The sequence below is a fragment of the Lactuca sativa genome, chromosome 2 (assembly GCF_002870075.4).
Source record: "Lactuca sativa cultivar Salinas chromosome 2, Lsat_Salinas_v11, whole genome shotgun sequence".
NCBI classification, from domain to species: domain Eukaryota; kingdom Viridiplantae; phylum Streptophyta; class Magnoliopsida; order Asterales; family Asteraceae; genus Lactuca; species Lactuca sativa.
The window spans coordinates 138207148-138227484 of NC_056624.2; the positions used below are offsets into that span (position 1 = coordinate 138207148).

At 35.9% G+C, this 20337-nt stretch overlaps 2 protein-coding genes across 2 annotated transcripts; both read left to right on the forward strand.

Moving 5' to 3' along the window:
- The first annotated feature begins 4481 nt into the window (after window positions 1-4481).
- LOC128132395 (probable serine/threonine-protein kinase PBL25) lies at window positions 4482-5471 on the forward strand. Its single transcript, XM_052768942.1, has 3 exons — window positions 4482-5204; window positions 5322-5390; window positions 5463-5471. The coding sequence occupies exons 1-3, from the start codon at window positions 4482-4484 to the stop codon at window positions 5469-5471; spliced, it is 801 nt and encodes a 266-aa protein (XP_052624902.1).
- Window positions 5472-7224: 1753 nt separating this feature from the next.
- Window positions 7225-19747, forward strand: LOC111893331 (CBS domain-containing protein CBSCBSPB3). Its single transcript, XM_052768097.1, has 10 exons — window positions 7225-7540; window positions 16025-16184; window positions 16396-16528; window positions 16595-16726; window positions 16902-16980; window positions 17062-17175; window positions 17364-17430; window positions 18746-18851; window positions 18925-18983; window positions 19432-19747. Exons 1-10 carry the CDS (start codon window positions 7365-7367, stop codon window positions 19447-19449), a joined length of 1044 nt encoding a protein of 347 aa, XP_052624057.1. The 5' UTR covers window positions 7225-7364; the 3' UTR covers window positions 19450-19747.
- Window positions 19748-20337: the final 590 nt, after the last annotated feature.

Consider the following 20337-nt stretch of genomic DNA (forward strand, 5'->3'; position numbering starts at 1 on the left):
GTTCTCTTTATCTCAGCCAGCACACCATCATTCACATCCAGCCTCTACCATCTTCTTAACCAGACTGTGTTCTCGACAACCTTCATCATACACAACAAGAGTCATCATAGTTCCACCTTCAAGGCATTACCATCATCATCTCCACCCATGTTCCATGTCGATTGGCCTCACCTTACACCAACAGCATCAAGCCTACAAATAAGAACTAGCAACCAAATCAACATATCTGACCCCCTGTTCTGATCATCACCATCATCTTTTTTTAGAAGCCCTCATCAATAGGATCCCTTGTTTAGTCCATTTACGTTATTCTAATTTGTTGAATCAATTTTAACAATCAATTTTATAATCAGGGAAACAAACATATACCCTGTGTTGGAAAATTTAGGGTTTGTGGTGGAGATCTGGATACCAACTTGGATCGTGATATCACTTTCCGAACTGATATTTCTACCCTATGCCTGGGTTACAAGAAATTCAACCTAGGATAATCCAAGTGGACACTTACATTTCTAAACATAGAAAACGTAAGCCAATATGCTAAAGGGTTCTGTGAATGTGTGATGAAAAACTAGAGCTAAAGAACGTAACTCCCTTCTGGAAAGGAAGAGTTGTTTATATATTAAACACGAATAGGGTTTCATTAGGGTTGGGCCGTCATTAGTTGCTTTGGAAGCAAGTAATATTAATCCGGATTAGGGTTACCAAAACTAACGAGTTTCGTTAGTTTTGCCATAATCACCCTCAAGAAATTGAGTTTTCCATTATGTTCCCACATGCAAAATTCGGTGAGCCAGGGGCTCTGCCCCTTGGACCCTGCTAGGGGCGCTGCCCCTAGACCTCGCCAAAGGGGCGCTGCCCTTTTGGAAACCCCGGACCCACTACTAGTTGTCGAACCGGCTTCTGACTCGATCTTATACATGCGTGCACTCCGCACAACCCCGTACATATATTAGAGTACAAATCATGAAGCCCCTTAGATCACATGTTAGTTCCAGTTACTTAAAATGACATGGTGACACTAAAATCACCAACACCCTGAACGAATAGGAAAAGGCTAGGTATTTTTAACATTTTATGAATTTTGTTTTATTTGTTTTGTACTTTTACCGACTCAATGCCCTTGTAACAGAAAGAATTTGAAGAAGCAAAAAATAGTTACATGACAACTAGAAAATGATAAATCTCTTGAACACATAAGGAAGAAAACTCTCTGAAAGATTTAACCGAAAACACTTGTTTGCATTACAGTTGCTCTCTAAAGGAAGAGGATTACAAGTTGAAAACTATATCTCGATGGGAACCCAAATCCATTAAACAAAAACTCATGTGTAACAAGAATTAGAACAAAAAAACTTACTTAATGTTTAAGAACCAATGGCGACCTGCGACCGACGAATTGGAAGAAGCAATGGCGGCCGACAATTCTTGAACGGCAACGAGGAATCAGCGATAGTCGCTTGGGAAGAAGAGTTACCGTCAAATGGAATATATTCTGGATAACTTAGAAGCACTTTTCTGATAAAAAAATATTTCTAAATGACCAACTTAGAAACACTTTTTTCTGATAAAAAAATATTTCATCGAAATTCAAATTTCGAGATAAGGCGTTAGAAGTTTTGAAAACAAGTCTAAAATCCGATGAATAATTCTAGAATTTCAAGAAAATACTTCGGTTTTTATTAAAATCTAACAAAAATTCATGAAACATAACAAATAAAGAGTATATACGGTACAAAAGCTTAAAATATAACAAAGGCTTAAAACATAACATTTAACTAAAAACGGTAATATTGTCACTCTGAAATAGACATTGTGGAGATGAGTGGAGAGGCTTTTTTTTTGAAAAACAATTGTGCAAATGAGAAAAAAAAATACATATTAAGGGATGTTTGGATAAATTAGATTATAGCTTATTAGCTTATTGCTTGTTAAGCTTATTTGCGGTGAGAATAAGCAATAAGCAAGGGAGAGATGGTTATTAAAATCAGTTTATTTAGCTTATCCCTACCATAATAAACTGATTTTGAAAGATTCTTATTCAAACACTTAAACTTAGGTTATTATGATGGGAATAAACAATAACCAATAAACACCCTCTCTTTTTCCCTATCCAAACACTCCCTAAATATTTTTGGTTAGTTAATGTCATGAACAAGTCCAAAATGACTCTTCTATTATGATGGGAATAAACAATAACCAATAAACACCCTCTCTTTTTCCCTATCCAAACACTCCCTAAATATTCTTGGTTAGTTAATGTCATGAACAAGTCCAAAATGACTCTTCTAGGACAATGTGGTCATTTTGCAAAACACAAAAAATCGTGATTATTTTTTGTTAAAAACCTTATTTATAATGGTTGGTTTAATCATCCCAAATATAAACGGTTTGGGTGGAATCAGGTACTTTAGTCATCCCTACATTTTGTTATGGGATTTGAGTTTTGTTGTTGTTGCTGTGATGAATTCTTGCAGAAAAATTTCTAACATAAGTGGATGAAGCCAACATATTATTAATAGATAACGATCTATATTACCTGGCCTAAATTGACATGCACAAAGCAAACTTTGAAACAAATATATGCACTAATGACACTAATGTTTCCTTTCAGTAATACATGCCTTAAGTACTACACTTGTAAAAGATCTTCCACACTAGCTAACCGATGTAATCGATCTATATATATATATATATATATATATATATATATATATATATATATATATATATATATATATATATATATATATATATATATATATATATATATATATATATATATATATATATATATATCGGGTAAGAAATTTTTTTTGGTAGGAAAGTAAGAAGTTTTTTTTCTATATATTTTTTTGACGAACAAAATAAATGAATCACTAGATAATTCATTTGTAAGATGATTCACAAGAAAAAATTCCAAAAAAAACATCTTTATGATTCATTTTTAAGTAAATTAAGAAAAAATTCATTTTTATAACAATTTTAGTGAATAACAACAAAATCGTTGTATAAATGAATCATCAAGATGTTTTTTTGAGAATTTTTTTCTTGTGAATCATCTTACAAATGAATCATCTAATGATTCATTTTGTTTGCTCGCGATAAAAATATGTAGAAAAAAAAACTTCTTACCTTTCTACCAAAAATTTCTTTCTTATTTGATCTTGACTCTCTCTCTCTCTCTCTCTCTCTCTATATATATATATATATATATATATATATATATATATATATATATATATATATATATATATATATATATATATATATATATATATATATATATGCATGTGTGACACAAATAGCAACATTTTAAAAATTCAATTATTGAATTTGAATCAACCAACCAACCCGTTATTACCTAGGTGTGTTGAACAGATAAAATTTTCGGGTTTCGGGTAAAACGAGTATTTCCTTAAGAAAATAATACCCGATACTCGATCTATATTGTAATTCGGGTTTGAGTCGGGTCAGGTAATTATCGGGTATACCTAAAAATTTCTTAAATGACACTTATATATATATATATATATATATATATATATATATATATATATATATATATATATATATATATATATATATTACATGTTGGTTGGTTTAATAAAGAATTGGGTAGGAAAATACTCCATACAATTAACAAGTACATATAAAATAACAATACAAATCATTATAATATGGTATATACTTTTTTAATTCCATTCCGTGCGATAGTGAGAAACTGAGAATTGTGATTACGGTTCAGGACTTCAGCTTCAGCGTCGTATTCCCTTTGCAAGTTTGCGTCGACTGTCGAGCTGTCGTTCATAAGAAGGAACTGAATGATTTTGTTTTATTTGAAGTGTGCGTACATGACTGCATTGTATATTTGATATTATTTAAAAAAGGAATTCGGGTATACCCGAAAATAAATATTCATACCTAAAACCCGACCTATATTATTATCGGGTTAACTTATTACCCGAATGTTCATAACCGTTATCCGTTCTACCCGACCCATTCTACCCGAATTCGGAACAGATCGGGTGGGTAGAACGGGTTTCGGGTTTTTTCGACTTACCTAAGAGCATCTTATACGATATTTTATTGGGAGGAGACTTTTGTATCCGTACAGCACCATCATATACTGATTCTGCAAGCTGGCAAACGTCGTTAAAGCACATGCAAGGCCACTATTGTATAAAAAAAACTTAGAAACTGGTGGGCAGGATACGTTCCCGTAACAACAGCCCATGCTATTAATTGGCCATGTTAAACGCATGTTAGTTTTTACAATACTAATTTTTTATAATCATTTTAAAAGTACTTAATAAGCGTCAACTATATATATGCCGGCGGAGAGGGTTGACTAAAAGACCTAAAGTTGTATATATTATCAAGCAACTATGTATATGCAATATTATACCTTTCACGCACTTCAACTTTAGTTCTTTAGAACTCTTATTCTTGTTTCCTCTTTTTGACCAAACATCAAAACAATGTCCGTCCTAGAAAAATTTAAACACCTCGAAATACAACTAGAAGCTATAGAATCAGCAACCAACAAATTTTCTGTCGACCATCTCGTAGGGGAAGGGGGATTTGGTAAAGTTTACAAGGGAGATCTTCTCCTATCAAAGGGGCATACCACAGTTGCTATAAAACGCTTAGATCGTAATATGGGGCAAGGAGACTCTGAGTTTTGGAAGGAGGTAATCATGCTTTCCATTTACAAGCACCCAAATATTGTCTCCCTCTTAGGGTATTGTGATAAAAATGATGAGAAGATCCTTGTGTACGAGTTTGCATCCAATAAAAGTCTTGACTTGCATCTTAACAACAAGGATCTAACATGGGTTCCGCGCCTCAAAATATGCATTGGGGTGGCTCGCGGACTTGCATACCTTCATAATCCTGCCGGAACCCAACAAAGAGTTTTGCACCGGGATATTAAAAGTTCTAATATCTTGTTAGATGAAAACTGGAATGCCAAGATTGCAGATCTTGGTCTATCAAAACTTGGTCCAGCTAACCAACCATATACATTTGTTATATCTAATAATATTGCGGGCACGATTGGGTATTGTGATCCCCAATATCTTGGAACTGGGATACTGACAAAGGAGTCAGACGTTTACTCCTTTGGTGTGGTGTTGTTTGAAGTTTTGTGTGGGAGGTTGTGTTTAGGGAAAAATGATAAGACTAAGTCATTTACCAATTTGGTACGCAAGCATTACAAAGGGAATACACTAAATGAAATTATTTTTGGTAACATAAAGGATGAAATACATCCTAGTTCTTTACATATGTTTTAAGAAATGGCTTATCAATGTTTAAAGGGAGACATTGAAAAAAGGCCATTAATGGACAAGATGGTGACTAAACTTGAAAGTGCACTCATATATCAAGTAAGTTTTTTTTTTTTTTCCCATGCAATATTCATTTTAGTGATTTTAATCTATTTTTTGTTAAATTTCAAGAAAACATGATATATTGTTATATTATTATATGAGAAATGAAATTAATTGATTCTAAATTCGTCATAGCTAATTGGTTAACGGAGGTCTTAATTAAAAAATTTTGATTTTAGATTTTCCATAGCTAATAGTTACTTTTGATATATATCTTCTTGCCTAAGGAAAAACTCAAATAGTTACTTGCAGTATGACAATGGTGTTGTTAACCATGGATCATATGCCAGAACCAAATTAAGTATAATATTGGTTTTATCTTAAGACCATCCACCACCGATTCAGTAAGATTGCTTGGACTTTCAATTGCACCACATCATTTTTTGCATTTATTCTCACATCACTATTCACTACAATACCTGAGGGGTAAGGGGATTGATCTAATAAGATCTCTTGTTCTTATTATAAGATCCTAAACACTCTTTCAAGAAGAAGAAGAAAGCCATGAGTTTTAGATTCCTCATGGACCGCAAGCATCAATGATAGGTCTGTTCGGAGTTTAAACAAGATCATCCTACAAATTCTAGTCATGTCCCTCGTTCGAAAAGAACTTTGTTTGATTTCTTCTTCACCAGATACACCGACCTGTTTCCATTCGATCTAATCAATCCATCTAGAAGCCTAAAATCCCAGTTCTCCAACGGTTTCCACCACCTCCACCTCTACCATTAACAACAGCGGAGAGCTTTTCCAGTTACAACATCATCACCACATGTAATCTCTCAATGTTTTTATTCAAACTTTCTAACATAGAAGAAGATGGAAAGCATGTGAAAGTGTGTTTATAGGGATGGCTTTTTGGGAGAGGACCAGAGGTGGGTGTGTTGGTGACTTGGTGTCATTGAGTATATTAATTATCTGACTTGGTGAAGGTTGTGGCCAAAGATGAAATGGGGGCGATGATGAAGACGATAGTGTGAGGGTGGGTTTGATTTATTTCCATATTACTGTACTATTAAAAATATAAATGAGTAAAAGACTTTTTACATGGACTAGTTAGTCACTAGAGAAGAGAGATAACAATTAACAAATGCAACATTGAACATTGGAAACCATAAGAACAGTTCGTATCAACTTTTCAAAGTTAGAAGTTTACCAAACTAAATGGATCATTTATGTAATTTCTTTAACAGATTCTCAAAATTAGAAAAAGAAAAAGGAAACTTAAAAGTCCTACCAACCCCTGTCGGGTCCCTCACCTTACCCTACGACGTTTCTTCTTACTTTTCTCTTTTAAGGTAGGAATTTCCAGGTGTATTCCGATAATACATGGTAGGGCTGATTTTAAGGTAGGAATATCGATGTGTGTTCTTCTTCAAAAAAAGGTCATGAGTATTCTGTTTTCTGCAACTCTTGTGTTTGAAGATGATGTGAAATAATAATTACCCTTTTATAGGCTTTCTTCGAATTTTGATCTATTTCAGTTTATGTTAAGTTTTTTATGTTTGTGAGATATATAAACATTTATCCTCCAAACTTGATTTTGATTAGCCCTTGTGAGATAAGTGTTCTTTTGTTGTTTATGTGTGTCTCTTTAATTTGAAACAAAACTCTAATTTCCAGGTGTCTTTGATCCTTATTTATATAGTTTGTTCTTGTTTTTTTATATAAAATTCCCATTGGGGCACCTCCTCCCTTCACATTCAGCATACAATCGTCTATGACGCTATATAAACTTCATGTGGAGACCTGAAATGCTAATGATATATTTTTTATTTTTATCTTAGTGTAATAGTTTTTTTTTGTTTTTTTTTTTTTTTAATATCTTATTTAACAAAAATATCGCTTATAACAAAGTTAGTAAAATAACTAATGGATCAAAATATTCTATACATTAATATTATTTATTAATAGAAAAGATTTTCTAAGAATATTAATATACGGATAGAATCATAATTAAAAGAAAATGAAATGGTTCATGTTGATGAAATAGGCTTTCCACAAATCCTGTTAACGATGTACCTCTACAATTCACAGGGCTCCAGTGTTCCTCCACCACCTAGCCTATCTGATGTAGGTTCTTCAACTTCTACTAACCAAAGGCGCCAGAGGTCCCCTACAAATCATGTAGGTTCTTCAAATGCACGGTAGGTGAATTCTTTTGATGAAAATTGCAATATATATATATATATATATATATATATATATATATATATATATATATATAGATCCGGTAAGAAATTTTTTTGGTAGGAAGGTAAGAAGTTTTTTTTCTAAATATTTTTTTGACGAACAAAAGAAATAAATCACTAGATGATTCATTTGTAAGATGATTCACAAAAAAAAATTCTCAAAAAAACATCTTTATGATTTATTTTTAAGTAAATTAAGAAAAAATTCACTTTTATAACAATTTTAGTGAATAACAACAAAATCATTGTATAAATGAATCATCGAGATGTTTTTTTGAGAATTTTTTTTTAATGAATCATCTTACAAATGAATCATCTAATGATTCATTTTGTTTGTTCGCGAAAAAAATATGTAGAAAAAAAACTTCTTACCTTCCTACCAAAAATCTTCTTCTTATTTGATCTTGACTATATATATATATATATATATATATATATATATATATATATATATATATATATATATATATATATATATATATATATATATATATATATATATATATTGTAATCGTTCCAAAACATCATCAAGCCATAATATAAAAACGTATCAAAACATCATAACATTGGAAGTCTATAGCAAATTAGTAGTGATATGCATGCCATACAGTTAAGTTAGAGCCTTCCCCTAAGCAGAGGAACTACTTCAAAAAATATTAAATCAACAACTATAAGCATAAATCTTAATAAGTTGTCAAGAATAACAAATATCATAATACACATACGATGCATACAAACAAAGGTTTTCAGATCTAGTGTCGATCCACCTGATCAAACTGATCAATTAGTGACTAATGGCTTTAGTGCACGCCTAGTTATAACGACGACTAACTACTTTAGTGCATGTTTAGCCGTCATGATGGATAACGGTTCTAGTATATGTTTAACCATAGAAACGAGTAATTTAGGCTTTTAGATCTAGTGTCGATCCACTATAAACTCCTCAAACATAATATGTTGACTTATCATACAACCAATCAACATGAAAAAGACTATAATGGCCCATTTTCCTAGTCAACACATTACAATACATCTACAGCTTAACATACAAATGATATATATATACTGTAACACATAGTATAGTAAGATAACTCACCTGAACAAAAACCTGAAGAATTAATGCTACATGCTCGAATAAGCTTGAATCAGTCTCATGAAGAACCTAGATAAAAAATAGAGGTCAAAACTCACCAAATTTGACCAAAAGTTAAACCGGTAAAAAAGTCAATGGTTAACAGGTCAACGGCTATGCGTCGCGACCCTGACCCTGGTCATATCGTGATCACTAAAGGACAAAACAGTCGCGACTGCCCATGGCGACTTGTTTTGTGGCATCCCACGAATATTGATAAAGCAACCAATTTTTATTAAGGTCTTAACCTTTTAAGACCAAAGCCCAAATCATCATATATATGATTCTTCTAAGGGTTATAATGAATAAAGTTTCAAACTTTGTCCAGATCCTAGACTTGATCACAAAACGGATACCACAATCCCAAACATAATCGACTCACCCTCGACCTAGGTCGTCTACTACTCATTAGTTACATGCGCCTTGCGGTCTTCCCTCTACAACAAACTGAACCACTCAGGTCTAAGACATCAGATGACACCCAATACTCCTTAAAATGAAACCCATATTTGAATCCGAAATCTCATTCCGCCTACTCAATACACCACTAGAATCAAACTCAACTCGAGAGTCTGGTTCGACACATAATTGGAACCACTCGTACCAACGAAACACTCAACTCACGACCACAACCCACAACCCACGCGTACATCACTTCTCTGATTCCTTCCGATTGCGGTCTTCACAGTCTAACTCATAATATAATGATTCCTGACCATTATGGAGACCTCCGTCTCTCTCCTGGTCTGGCCACCGGGTCCCCGAACACTCAATCCAATAAGGCTACTCAAGCCTAGGAACTCTCCCGCATCATGCTCTGATTAACGAATAACACGGCTCCCTGCAGCACCACGACACTCTCTCACTGGCTAGTGAGTACTACGGCTCCCTGCAGTATCACAACACCCTCTCGCTAACTAGTGAGTACTACGGCTCCGCGCAATATCACAACACCCTCTCACTAACTAGTGAGTACTACGGCTCCTCGCAGTATCGCAACACCCTCTCACTGACTAGTGAGTACTATGACTCCCCACATTATCACAACACCCTCTCACTGACTAGTGAGTACTACGGGTCCAACACCCTCTTACTGACTAGTGAGTACTACGGCTCCCCGGAGTATCACAACACCCTCTCAGTGACTAGTGAGTACTACGGCTCCCCGCAGTATCACAACACCCTCTCACTGACTAGTGAGTACTACGGCTCCCCGCAGTATCACAACACCCTCATACTGACTAGTGAGTACTACGACTCCCCGCAGTATCACAACACCCTCTCTTATCACCCCACAATCTCATTCTCAGGTCATTACTTTACTGCGTTCATTAACCCACGCTTTGTGGCCCAAGATAGATAGGTACGCACCCACCCACCCTAGCTAAGCATTACTACTCCTGACGACCACCGTCGGGACAAAACACTTTTTCTCGCTGCAATTCACATTCTCAGATAAACCCACTTGATGTCAATTAGCTGAAAGGGCTCCCACTGGAACCGAAAACACCTGATACACCACTCTCCATGTCATAACTCAAGACTCAAAATAATCCAAAATTTAGGGCATTATACTCGGATACTTCGGCATATCATCACAGAACCTCACGATGTCTTGCCTCATCCACTGGTCTCTTACTTACAACGTTATACTCAGATATAGACACGCATCCCTTCAGAATCTCACAATTGATCCTCCTCTCACACCACTCGCAACTTCGGAGTACCCCACTCTTAATTGGGACGCGGAGGAATCGTCAATGACTCAGAACACATTGACGACCATTCGAAACTTTTTCCTCTATTGCTCAAAACCCATGCAAGAATACACATACCGACTCGGAAGTTGGCTGCCCAATCATCCCCTACCCTTTCCAAAGAGCATATAACAATCCATACATCAAACCAGAAATTCTTAACCGCTGAAACTATCCTTACGAGCCTCCCACCTTGAATTTGTCATTACAACCCCGAGGAATTCCTAGCCACCACAAGCTCTCTGACCATTAGCCACCTACCTTGGGGACTCTCTTCCTTTCCTGAACACGTACAACTTGAAATATTTCGTTTTGCACCTCACCTTGACCCCTAATGAACCTGGCTTTCAAGTATCTGAACCGCAGATCACTATATCCAGTCCACTAATCACCTTTGAACAAATCCCTGATTCTCTCAACAACATACTCGGTTCTCCCCCACTCAGGGCTCGAACCATCACCATTTGGTACACCAACAATCTATTCCACATACTGTTTCACCAGGTACAACACACTTACTCTTGGAAAGTACCACATACACTCGATGATCTTTCCAATAGAGACCAAACAACTCCAAACATCCTGAATCTCAAATAAAATCCTCGAAGACTTTCCATTGTGTCATCCAAAATTTCTTACTTGACACTCTACCGGTCATCTCAATTGTCCCGTAGTATTCGTGACTCTCAATCTGAGAATAATGAATTCTCACACTCCTCATCTTCAACTTCCGAACCAATGTCCCACTAGGGTAATTATCATGAGAGCAGAAGCCTCACCCCCACACTCGATATCCATCATAGACAATGAGAGTCACCGCAACAATGTACTCCTCTTGACCACCTGACGCTGCTACTAATGCATGCCCTACTATACTCAAGTAGGGTATATCCTTGTCCTTGACCATCTCAATTATCATTAATGACCCTCTCATACTATAATACTACCTTGCGGTAGACATACTGCACAAATACTCCGATGAAAGATTACAGCCAATGCAACCCCACAAGTTTTACCCCCAAGCTCAGAAACCGAAAGTCTCAATGTCTTTCATGTTCCCATAGGAAGGAAACGGAATTAGCACCACTCAGGTCACAGAAGGTGACATCTCCATTATCGGCCGATTGCTCAACTCATACCGTAGTCCTCCATAAAGCACCATCCCTACTCATCCCTGAGTCTTGCGACTAGAACTGGCAATGGGGCGGGTTTGGAGCAAATCGACCTTGATCCAAACCCGTTTAACACATTTCAAACTCCGATCCAAACCTGCTCCGTAACCTGCAGGGTTTTGAAAAATCAAACCCATACCCTTATCCGCTGAATCAACAGATATCCAAACCCGCCCCATAACCCGTATGTTTTCTTGAATAATCAAACACATTTTACTTAATCCTCAAAATAACATTTATTAAATAAAACAAATGTTGATTTAAATAACACATTACGTACTCAAGGACTTTTGATTGGAATTAAAATAATTTTCGTAGTAACTTCTGATTGGTTTTTTACCGTCGATTACATTGATAGAGAATAACAATTTTAAACTTTCTTCCGATAGATAAATGAATGTTTGGTTAATGAAATATAAATGAAATGACATCATGTTTCTTGCTACAATATGAAAGTCTAGAAGCCGAGTCCTCGCTTCCTATGTAAAAACAGTTTAGTCTTTGGTATTTTCTATTTGGACTTTCAATTAGAATTAAAAGTAAACTTTAGGTTATATAAAATATAAATTTATAATTCTAAATTTATATGGGGCGTGTTATAAACAGAGCGGATCAGTGATGATCCATACCCGACCTTTTTAATAAAAGGGTTAGTGGGTATGGGTTGTTAACGGGTAAACGGATCAAAAACTATGATCCAAACCATATAATTATTAAGGGTTTGGATCAGATCAGGGTCAAAACCCGCTCCATTGCCAGGCCTACTTGCGACTCCAACTGGCATCTCACCAAAAATCCCTTGGAACTAACTCGATTTCCCTCTCAAGGTATGCTCTGTTGAAACTCATTCAACATGGCCCTCTGCCCCATACTTTATCGCATCCGATCTCAGTCTAATCAATCAGGACGGGATAACTGGAAAAAGGCATAAGCACTATCTGCTACGAATCATGGTACTCAACCCGTGTTATCTCTTCTCAATCTACCTCAAATCATGGTACTCGAACCATGACATCACCCCTCGATCTGCTACAAATCATGGTACTCGAACCATGACATCACCTCTCGATCTGCTACAAATCATGGTACTCGAACCATGACATCACCTCTCGATCTGCTACTTAAAACCTCCGAAATGCTCCCCGTATTGAGTATGGGTCCTCTGCTTTCAGTAGTACGGGTTCATACTACCTGCCACATCGACCCATACTTTCTACACGGACCATCCCAGAGTTCTTAAGTAGCTGCTCAACCTTCTCGATCACCAATCCCGTCACGCGTGTTAGCTCCTCTGTGAAATGCTCTACTCTGTCAGCGTATTCATCTGACTAGGGTCACACTCCCATAGGCTCTTCCTAGGTTCTCACACTTCTCCGCCATCAGCTGCTGAAGAACTCCTTATAATGCCAGTCATCTACCTCCTGAATATCGTCATATTCACTTAGTAGCTGACTCCCATCATCAAGAGTTCCACAAAGCACGAAGCAAGCAGCATTCGGACATCAAATAATCTTTACCAACATGTAAAACCACTCTAGGTTATTACCCCACTTGCTCCACTTACACTCAAAAGGTATCACCGAACTCAAGCAACTCTACCCCACGTGGGTATCTAACTACTCTCTCTGTAGTCTCCTCCAACGCTCATCTAAGTATCTCTTCCTAGATTACTCCTATACTCAAAGCTCTCTCTCTCTCTAAAGGATTCCTGTTGGATACTCTTACTCCGCACATAACAAAAATCACACAGACAATATGCAGTAATATCACAGTACTCAAATAAATATATAAGACCCTCTGGTCACACATAGATACTACTCTAGGTAAAGTATAGTGAGAAGACTCACCTGGCAAGCAACAAGTAAATAACCTCGCATCAAAATCTCGACTAGCCTCCGCCTATCACAAGGAATGAATATCTCTAATTAATACTCTTTTACACGACCCTAATAATTGAAGGCTATTCTTTCTCTCTCTATCTCTTGAATTAGGTAAAAGACCATTTTACCCCTCCATGTCCCCATTACTCATGTTGACCAAACCCCAAAGTCAATAGAAGTCAAACTCGAGTCAACAGTCTATGTTTGACCTGACTCGTCGAGTGCACTCCTGCGACTCGTCGAGTCCCCTCGTTTCCTTAGAAGTCTCAAGAAGGTCCAGCTCAACTCATCGAGTTGATCCCCAACTCGTCGAGTTATCGCGCAAACAACCCATCAGGACAAACCCTCACTGACTCGTCGAGTCAGGCCAATGAGTTGGCGAGTCCCTTCGATCAGGTTCCTCATTCAGACGATTTAAGGCAGATCCATCACTCTAAACACTAGATCTACCATCCTAAGGGTTGATTGTCACGTAAAGCTGCAAGCTTTACGTTCAAACATGGCATGAAAGGCTCATAATGCCCAAATTGCTCTAACAAGGATGATTAACCACAATAACTCTTATATGGCCAGATCTAAGGTTCCCACCTCAAGCCATGCATACATCACTCCATGACACAAGATAGATGGAAGAAAACCCCAACAATTTCCCCTAAACAAGATCTCATTAGGAAAATGATCAAGCAAGCATCCTTTAACTTTAATTGAAGCAAAACTCTGAAGAATCTATGGATTCAAAAGCCTCCTCTTGATCCAAGCTATGATGATCTCCAATTCTTCCTCCACAAGGTCACAACATGCCCAAAACTATGTCTCATCTCTCCCTTTTAGCTTAAGAGGAGATCTTGGGTTTCTCTCAGTGAAGGTAAGCCGCAAATGAGGCTAATAGTTCCTTTATATAGGCCCCAACCCCGGGAAATTAGGGTTTCTCTGCCCAACACCTACTCGGTGAGTCAACCCTCTGACTCGTCGAGTCTAATCATTAAATCCCACACGACACCCGACCCTACTCAGCGAGTTGGACTCCCAACTCGTCGACTTACTTCATAAACTTCAAAAATTCAACCATACAATAATATACTTGAAATTCCGGATGTTACACCATATATACACCTTTTTGTACTCGAAGATGGCTAGAAGATCGTTCCAATCTGTTCTAAGGCTAAGGTTATGGGTTTGCTCAAACCCCAAGGACATCAAGTCTATATTGATAAAAGGGTCCAAAATCCCCTTGAGACCTAGTTCTAAGCATAAAAACACATAAATTAAGGATATTTATACACATAATGAGTCCAGAAGAGGATAAGGAAGCTGAATGTACACTTGCGAGGATTCTCTTGCACCAAAGACGTTGATCTCCTTCAAAACAAACTTCTAAGGTCACCAACAGTCAAGAATACTTGCAAGAAGGCCAAAGTTTCACAACGGATGTTTCAGAGGTGGAGGTTGGTGAATAAGATTAAACCCTAAGAGTTAGCACCATTATATAAGGTTCAAGGCCTGAGACCTAGGGTTTTGTCCCCTAATGGCTTTGCGTCGCGACCACTATATGGTCGTGTCACTACTTATTGACCTGGCTCGCGCCGTGACATATAGAATTCGTGTCACGTTCCGTCTGAAACCCCAAATCTCAATCTTAGATAATTCAACACAAAAACAATTCATACCTTGAAAACAAGTGTTACACAAACACATTTTTAACTTATTGGCTTTTTAAAAAACCAATAAATCGGTAATTTATTTCAAAAAGCAATCCCAAACACCTTCTAACATGACTTATCATCGTTTTTTTAGGCATTAAGGGTGTGTTTGGTACATAAAAATTGAATTGAAGAAGAGAATGTAAATGAAAAGAAAGAAAATTAAGCAAAAGAAAAGGAATTGATTAAAATTGTTTGGTACAAAAGAGGATTCACCATACATGAGAATCAATTTTCTTGTTTTGCCAAAGTATGTAATGGAATGAGGTCCTCCATGGAATCTTGAAAATCCCTTGTCGATTTCATACCTCATAAAAGCCCTTTTCACCGTGAGAATCGGAGTGGAAGCATCATAGCAAAACAAATGAGCAGCCAAGGGCTGCAGCTCGTCGAGGGAACAATTCGATGTAGATGAAACAATCCGTTTACTACCATCAAAAAATCGTTATCAACTCAATCCAAAAATGGAACAATCTCCATCGTAGCCACTAATGCTTATCCATGGAAATCCCCTTCGCCTATTTCCTCGTCAGTTCAATCATATTAATCAATCTTTTATATGTTACCTAGCGAAATGACAGTTTAATTGAAATGGGTTGAAGGTACTCAAAGTGCTCTAATGCATTTGTCCGTTTTATTAGCTTGTTCTTAGGAATACTATTTATGAATTATTTCTCCATGAGCATAAATGTCATGAATTGAATATAAGTAATTGCTCATGCTAGAAAGAGAGTTATGTGGTGTTTTTATTTGTTTTTTGTATGGTATTTTAATGAATATTTGTTTTTGATTGGTTAGTGGCAAGAGGAAGGTGAAGAAGCTTAGGTTGTCAAAGCTCCTCACAATGCCGGATGAAACCCCTGTGTTAGATGTTTGTAGGAGAATGGCAGCTCGTCGTGTTAATGTCGCGATATTTACAGATGCTAACAGTTTGCTTTGTGGAATAGTCACCGGCAAGGTATGAAAATTAGAATATCTACCGGTAATCTATAATCATAATTAAAAAATTGCAATATTTGTGATATTGACAAGCCAAAACCAGGCTGTTGTGTCATTTCTTGAAAAACAAGTCTTTATTTTCTATTTTGGCATTCCTTACATTTTTTTTCAACTTTCCTTGCATGGTTTTCTTTTTTGTTCTCTGACTAATTGACCATCATTGTCTTTAGGATATAGCAACTAAAGTTGTTGCAGAAAAACTAAGCCCACACCAAACAATAATATCAAAAGTTATGACAAAATATCCTATGTTTGTCACTTCTGATTCTTTGGCAATGGATACCCTTCAGAAGATGATCCAAGGTTAGTTTAGTTTCAACTTTCATGTGGTTTCATATTTTTATCTTTTCTCATTTATTACGAAAACAGGAAAATTTAGGCATTTCCCAGTTGTTGAAAATGGTGAAGTTATTGCATCATTGGATATTAAAAAGTGTCTCTATGATGCTATATCTGGAATTGAAAAAACTGTGGAACGCGAATCGGGAAATAATTTGACTGGTGAGTATTTAAATTATCAATGATAATATTGTGATTAAATATTAATGACATTTCAATAAACTACTTTTTTGGGTATAACTTTAAAATTGATTATCTAAATGTATTTCATAATGCATTGTCATTATATATTAATCGTTGTGAGTCTACGAGTGATGATTTAAAATCATTTTTTCAGCACCTTCTACTTTTGTGGAGACGCTAAGTGACCAAAAGTTCCAGTCCTCTTTGTCAACCATCATTACCGAAAATTCCAAGTATTTTTTAAATTACTTTATTTGGAATATATTTCCATTTATGTGTCACTAATTTAATTTGGTAGCTTCATTATGTCCCAGGGTCGCAACTGTTATGGCATCAGATCCAGTTTATGTTGCTGCTAAAAGGATGAAGGAATTGGAAGTTAGTTCTGTTATAATTATGGCTGGAAACATTATTCAGGGCATATTAACGTAAGATTTTGTTTGACTATGTCCTTGATTCGTTATTTATATTTTAGGCTTTTTATTTTTTAGTTTAAAAATGCATGGGTTTCCAATATTTTTTTTAGTGGGTATCGGTTAGCTTCGAATTGACTCGGCTTGATGACACTCTTATTGCTTGTTTGTACTATATTAATAGTGTTTTTGGTTGGTTTCAGTTCAAAGGATCTACTCATGCGAGTTGTGGCACGAAATCTTCCTCTTGAGTTGACATTTGTTGAAAAGGTTATATTTTTACAACTTGTTATTATTTTTTTTTAAGGAAAATGACACAGATGTCCTACGAACTTTTTAGGGTTTATCCATTGAGTTCCTAAAGTTTTTGTCGGGCTTTATGGGTCTCTAAACTAGGATATTACCTGCTCTTTTAGTCCCTGTCAACTTGTAATGGCCGGTTCATTGACATTTTAGACCAAAAAAAAAAAAAAAAAACTCACATTGTTTCCCTATAAAGCCAAAAAATTAAGTCCGGGGATCATTTCGTACCAAAAAAAACTTTCATTTTCTTTTAAAGCCGATACAAACTCAATTCGTACCCTCCTGAACCAACTGCTCATCAACATTTTATTCAGCCATTACAGCCACGATAACCCACCTTAATCACCATCGAATCAATATCACAACAGCTCAATCCAAACACCCTTATTCCTCCCTTTTGTCTCATGAAATAAGCCACCACTGGATCACCCATAACCCACAAAAACCACCGGTCAGCCACCATAATTAATCACCTGCAAATCGAAGAAAAAAAAAGAGATTAACTCTCGTTTTCTCTATGAACCTCATCAAACCAACGGATCATTCTCAACATCGCATCCATCAAACCTGCAACTCGGAGGGAGTCAATTCCTTGAAGAGCTTAATCGAGTCAAAGAAAATAATTGAAGGGGGTTGTGATTAAGAATCGAGTAGAAGGGGAAGAGGTTTATGATATTCGGTGAGTGTGTGTAACGATCGAGGGTGAAACGGAAAAAAGAGCAATGATTGATTTCTTGGGAGGGTATGAATTGAGTGTGAATCGACTTTAGAAGAATATGAGAGTTTTTTTGGTAGAATTGATCCCCAAACTTATTTTTTTGGTTTTGTAGAGGCACAATGTGAGTTTTTTTGGTCCAAAAGGTCACTGAACCGGATATTACAGGTTAACAGTGATTAAAAGAGCAGGTTATATCCTAGATTAGAGACCCATAAAACCCAACAAAAACTTTAGGTACTCAACGGGCAAACCCTAGAAAGTTCGTAAGGCATTTGTGTTATTTTCCCTTTTTTTGAGGACTTCAATTGTGTAGCTAAAAGCTAATTCCTTGTAAGGAAAAAGAGTGAAATTAGAATGTTGAAATAGAAAGAAATGAAAGTAAGGTGCTATAATACACAAATAAACGAAAGTACATTGATGTTTCTTGTAGGTGGCTCTAATTAAATAGTCGCTTCTAAAATGCACATCCAAACTCCTAGGGTTTCTTTCGGAATATTTCTTCTTTTTTTTTTTAATACATGGGAAAATTTTGTATTTTTATAAAAAATATGTTCTTTCTTTAAGGTTATGACGCCAAATCCAAAATGTGCAACGGTAGACACAACGATTCTTGAGGCACTACATATAATGCATGATGGGAAATTCCTACATCTTCCTATTTTAGACAAAGGTGGGCTTTACCTTTTTATAATATCCGAAATTAATATCAATTTGCATCAGATTTTTATTTACTTTTTTGTCAGATGGAAGCGTTGTAGCATGTCTGGATGTCTTCCAAATAACTCCTGTGGCTATTTCGATGGTAATTCTAAAAGTTGTTTACATATATATGATCATCTTTTATGTAGAATATTTATTTTTTATCCAATTATATCTTTTTATTGGGAAAGTTGCAATAAATAGCAATATACTTTTACTTTATTTCCAATTTGGTCATTCGAGTTTTGAAAATTTTACTAAACCCGCCTAACTTTTGAAAACCATTCAACTTCCGATATAAATTAATTACCAAAAATGAAGTGAAACTGTAGTGCTATTTATTGGAATCAGACCTTTTTTTATTCAATCCTAACTTGATTGAACAAATAAGGATATACAATTCTTAATATGTTTTTTCTCCAATATTAATACATTAACCTTGTGATTCTCATAAAACATTAGGCAACATGTTGACTATAAAACCGATATATCTGATGTAAAGGATGTCCATAATAGATGTAATTAATGGAGTAGCATTTTTTGTACATTAGGGGCTGTTTGATTGGTAGCCTCTTAATGGCTTTGCATTTGAATGGTTCGAGCGTTTGATATGCTTCCCATTGCCTCCAATCGAATCAGAGATGGCGCTTTTTGGCTCTGAGCAGATCTGAATGGATAAAAATTGTGCCTTCCCTCGACGCCCCCTTGGTAGGTTTTTTGAACTCTGAAAATCGATTTTATCTTCTCTAATTTTCTGCAATCTCTTTTCTGAAAAATTAGAACTTTGGAATCTATTTTCTAAACCTTCAATTTCTGTCTGTACTTGAAATGTTTGAACCTTCAATTTGTATTTTCTGAAAATTTTGATTGAACCTTCAATTTATGAAACCAGAGTATAAATTGTATGATGTTCAAATTTTTGTTTTCTGAAAACTTTGATTGAACCTTCAATTTCTGTTAATCTTGATATTGGATTTTGATCAGACTGAATATGATGTTTAATGTTAGTTTTTTGAAATTTTTATTAGTTATGTTTGCATTTTATTTTTGAGTTCATCAGAGTAGTGATGCTTGCGCTTGGTTTTGTTTTTGAGTTCATCGGATTAGCATCTTTTGATTATCTATGCTGGTGTTTGAATGTTCTTGAGACTTGGCGTTGATGGCTGTCTTTTCTCTTGTGTTCATGATAATCATTGCATACAGAAATTGTCATGAGTATGTGTTAATGGTAGATTAGTTTTTATATTTTAAGTACATTAACGTATTGTTTGTTTTTTTTTAAAAACCTTTTCAAACCATTTTATGTTGCGCGGCGCAGCACATGCGCAACATTTTCCCTCTCGCAACAGTTTGTTTTTTAGAAGACTTCAGACTGCAAAACCTCTGTGCGTGTGCTGCGTGGCGCAACACTTGACTTGCCTCTTCAAACCTCTTCAACTTTCATTTTTTTGAAGTGT

What these genes read in the sequence shown, in the direction of transcription:
- LOC128132395 (XM_052768942.1), top strand. Translation starts at nt 4,482, where the DNA reads ATGTCCGTCCTAGAAAAATTTAAACACCTCGAAATACAACTAGAAGCT. An exon ending in CTAAGTCATTTACCAATTTG is followed by an intron (nt 5,205 to 5,321) that starts GTACGCAAGCAT and finishes CAATGTTTAAAG; the next exon opens with GGAGACATTGAAAAAAGGCC.
- LOC111893331 (XM_052768097.1), top strand. Translation starts at nt 7,365, where the DNA reads ATGGTTCATGTTGATGAAATAGGCTTTCCACAAATCCTGTTAACGATG. An exon ending in ATTATTCAGGGCATATTAAC is followed by an intron (nt 17,176 to 17,363) that starts GTAAGATTTTGT and finishes GGTTGGTTTCAG; the next exon opens with TTCAAAGGATCTACTCATGC. An exon ending in AGTTGACATTTGTTGAAAAG is followed by an intron (nt 17,431 to 18,745) that starts GTTATATTTTTA and finishes TCTTTCTTTAAG; the next exon opens with GTTATGACGCCAAATCCAAA.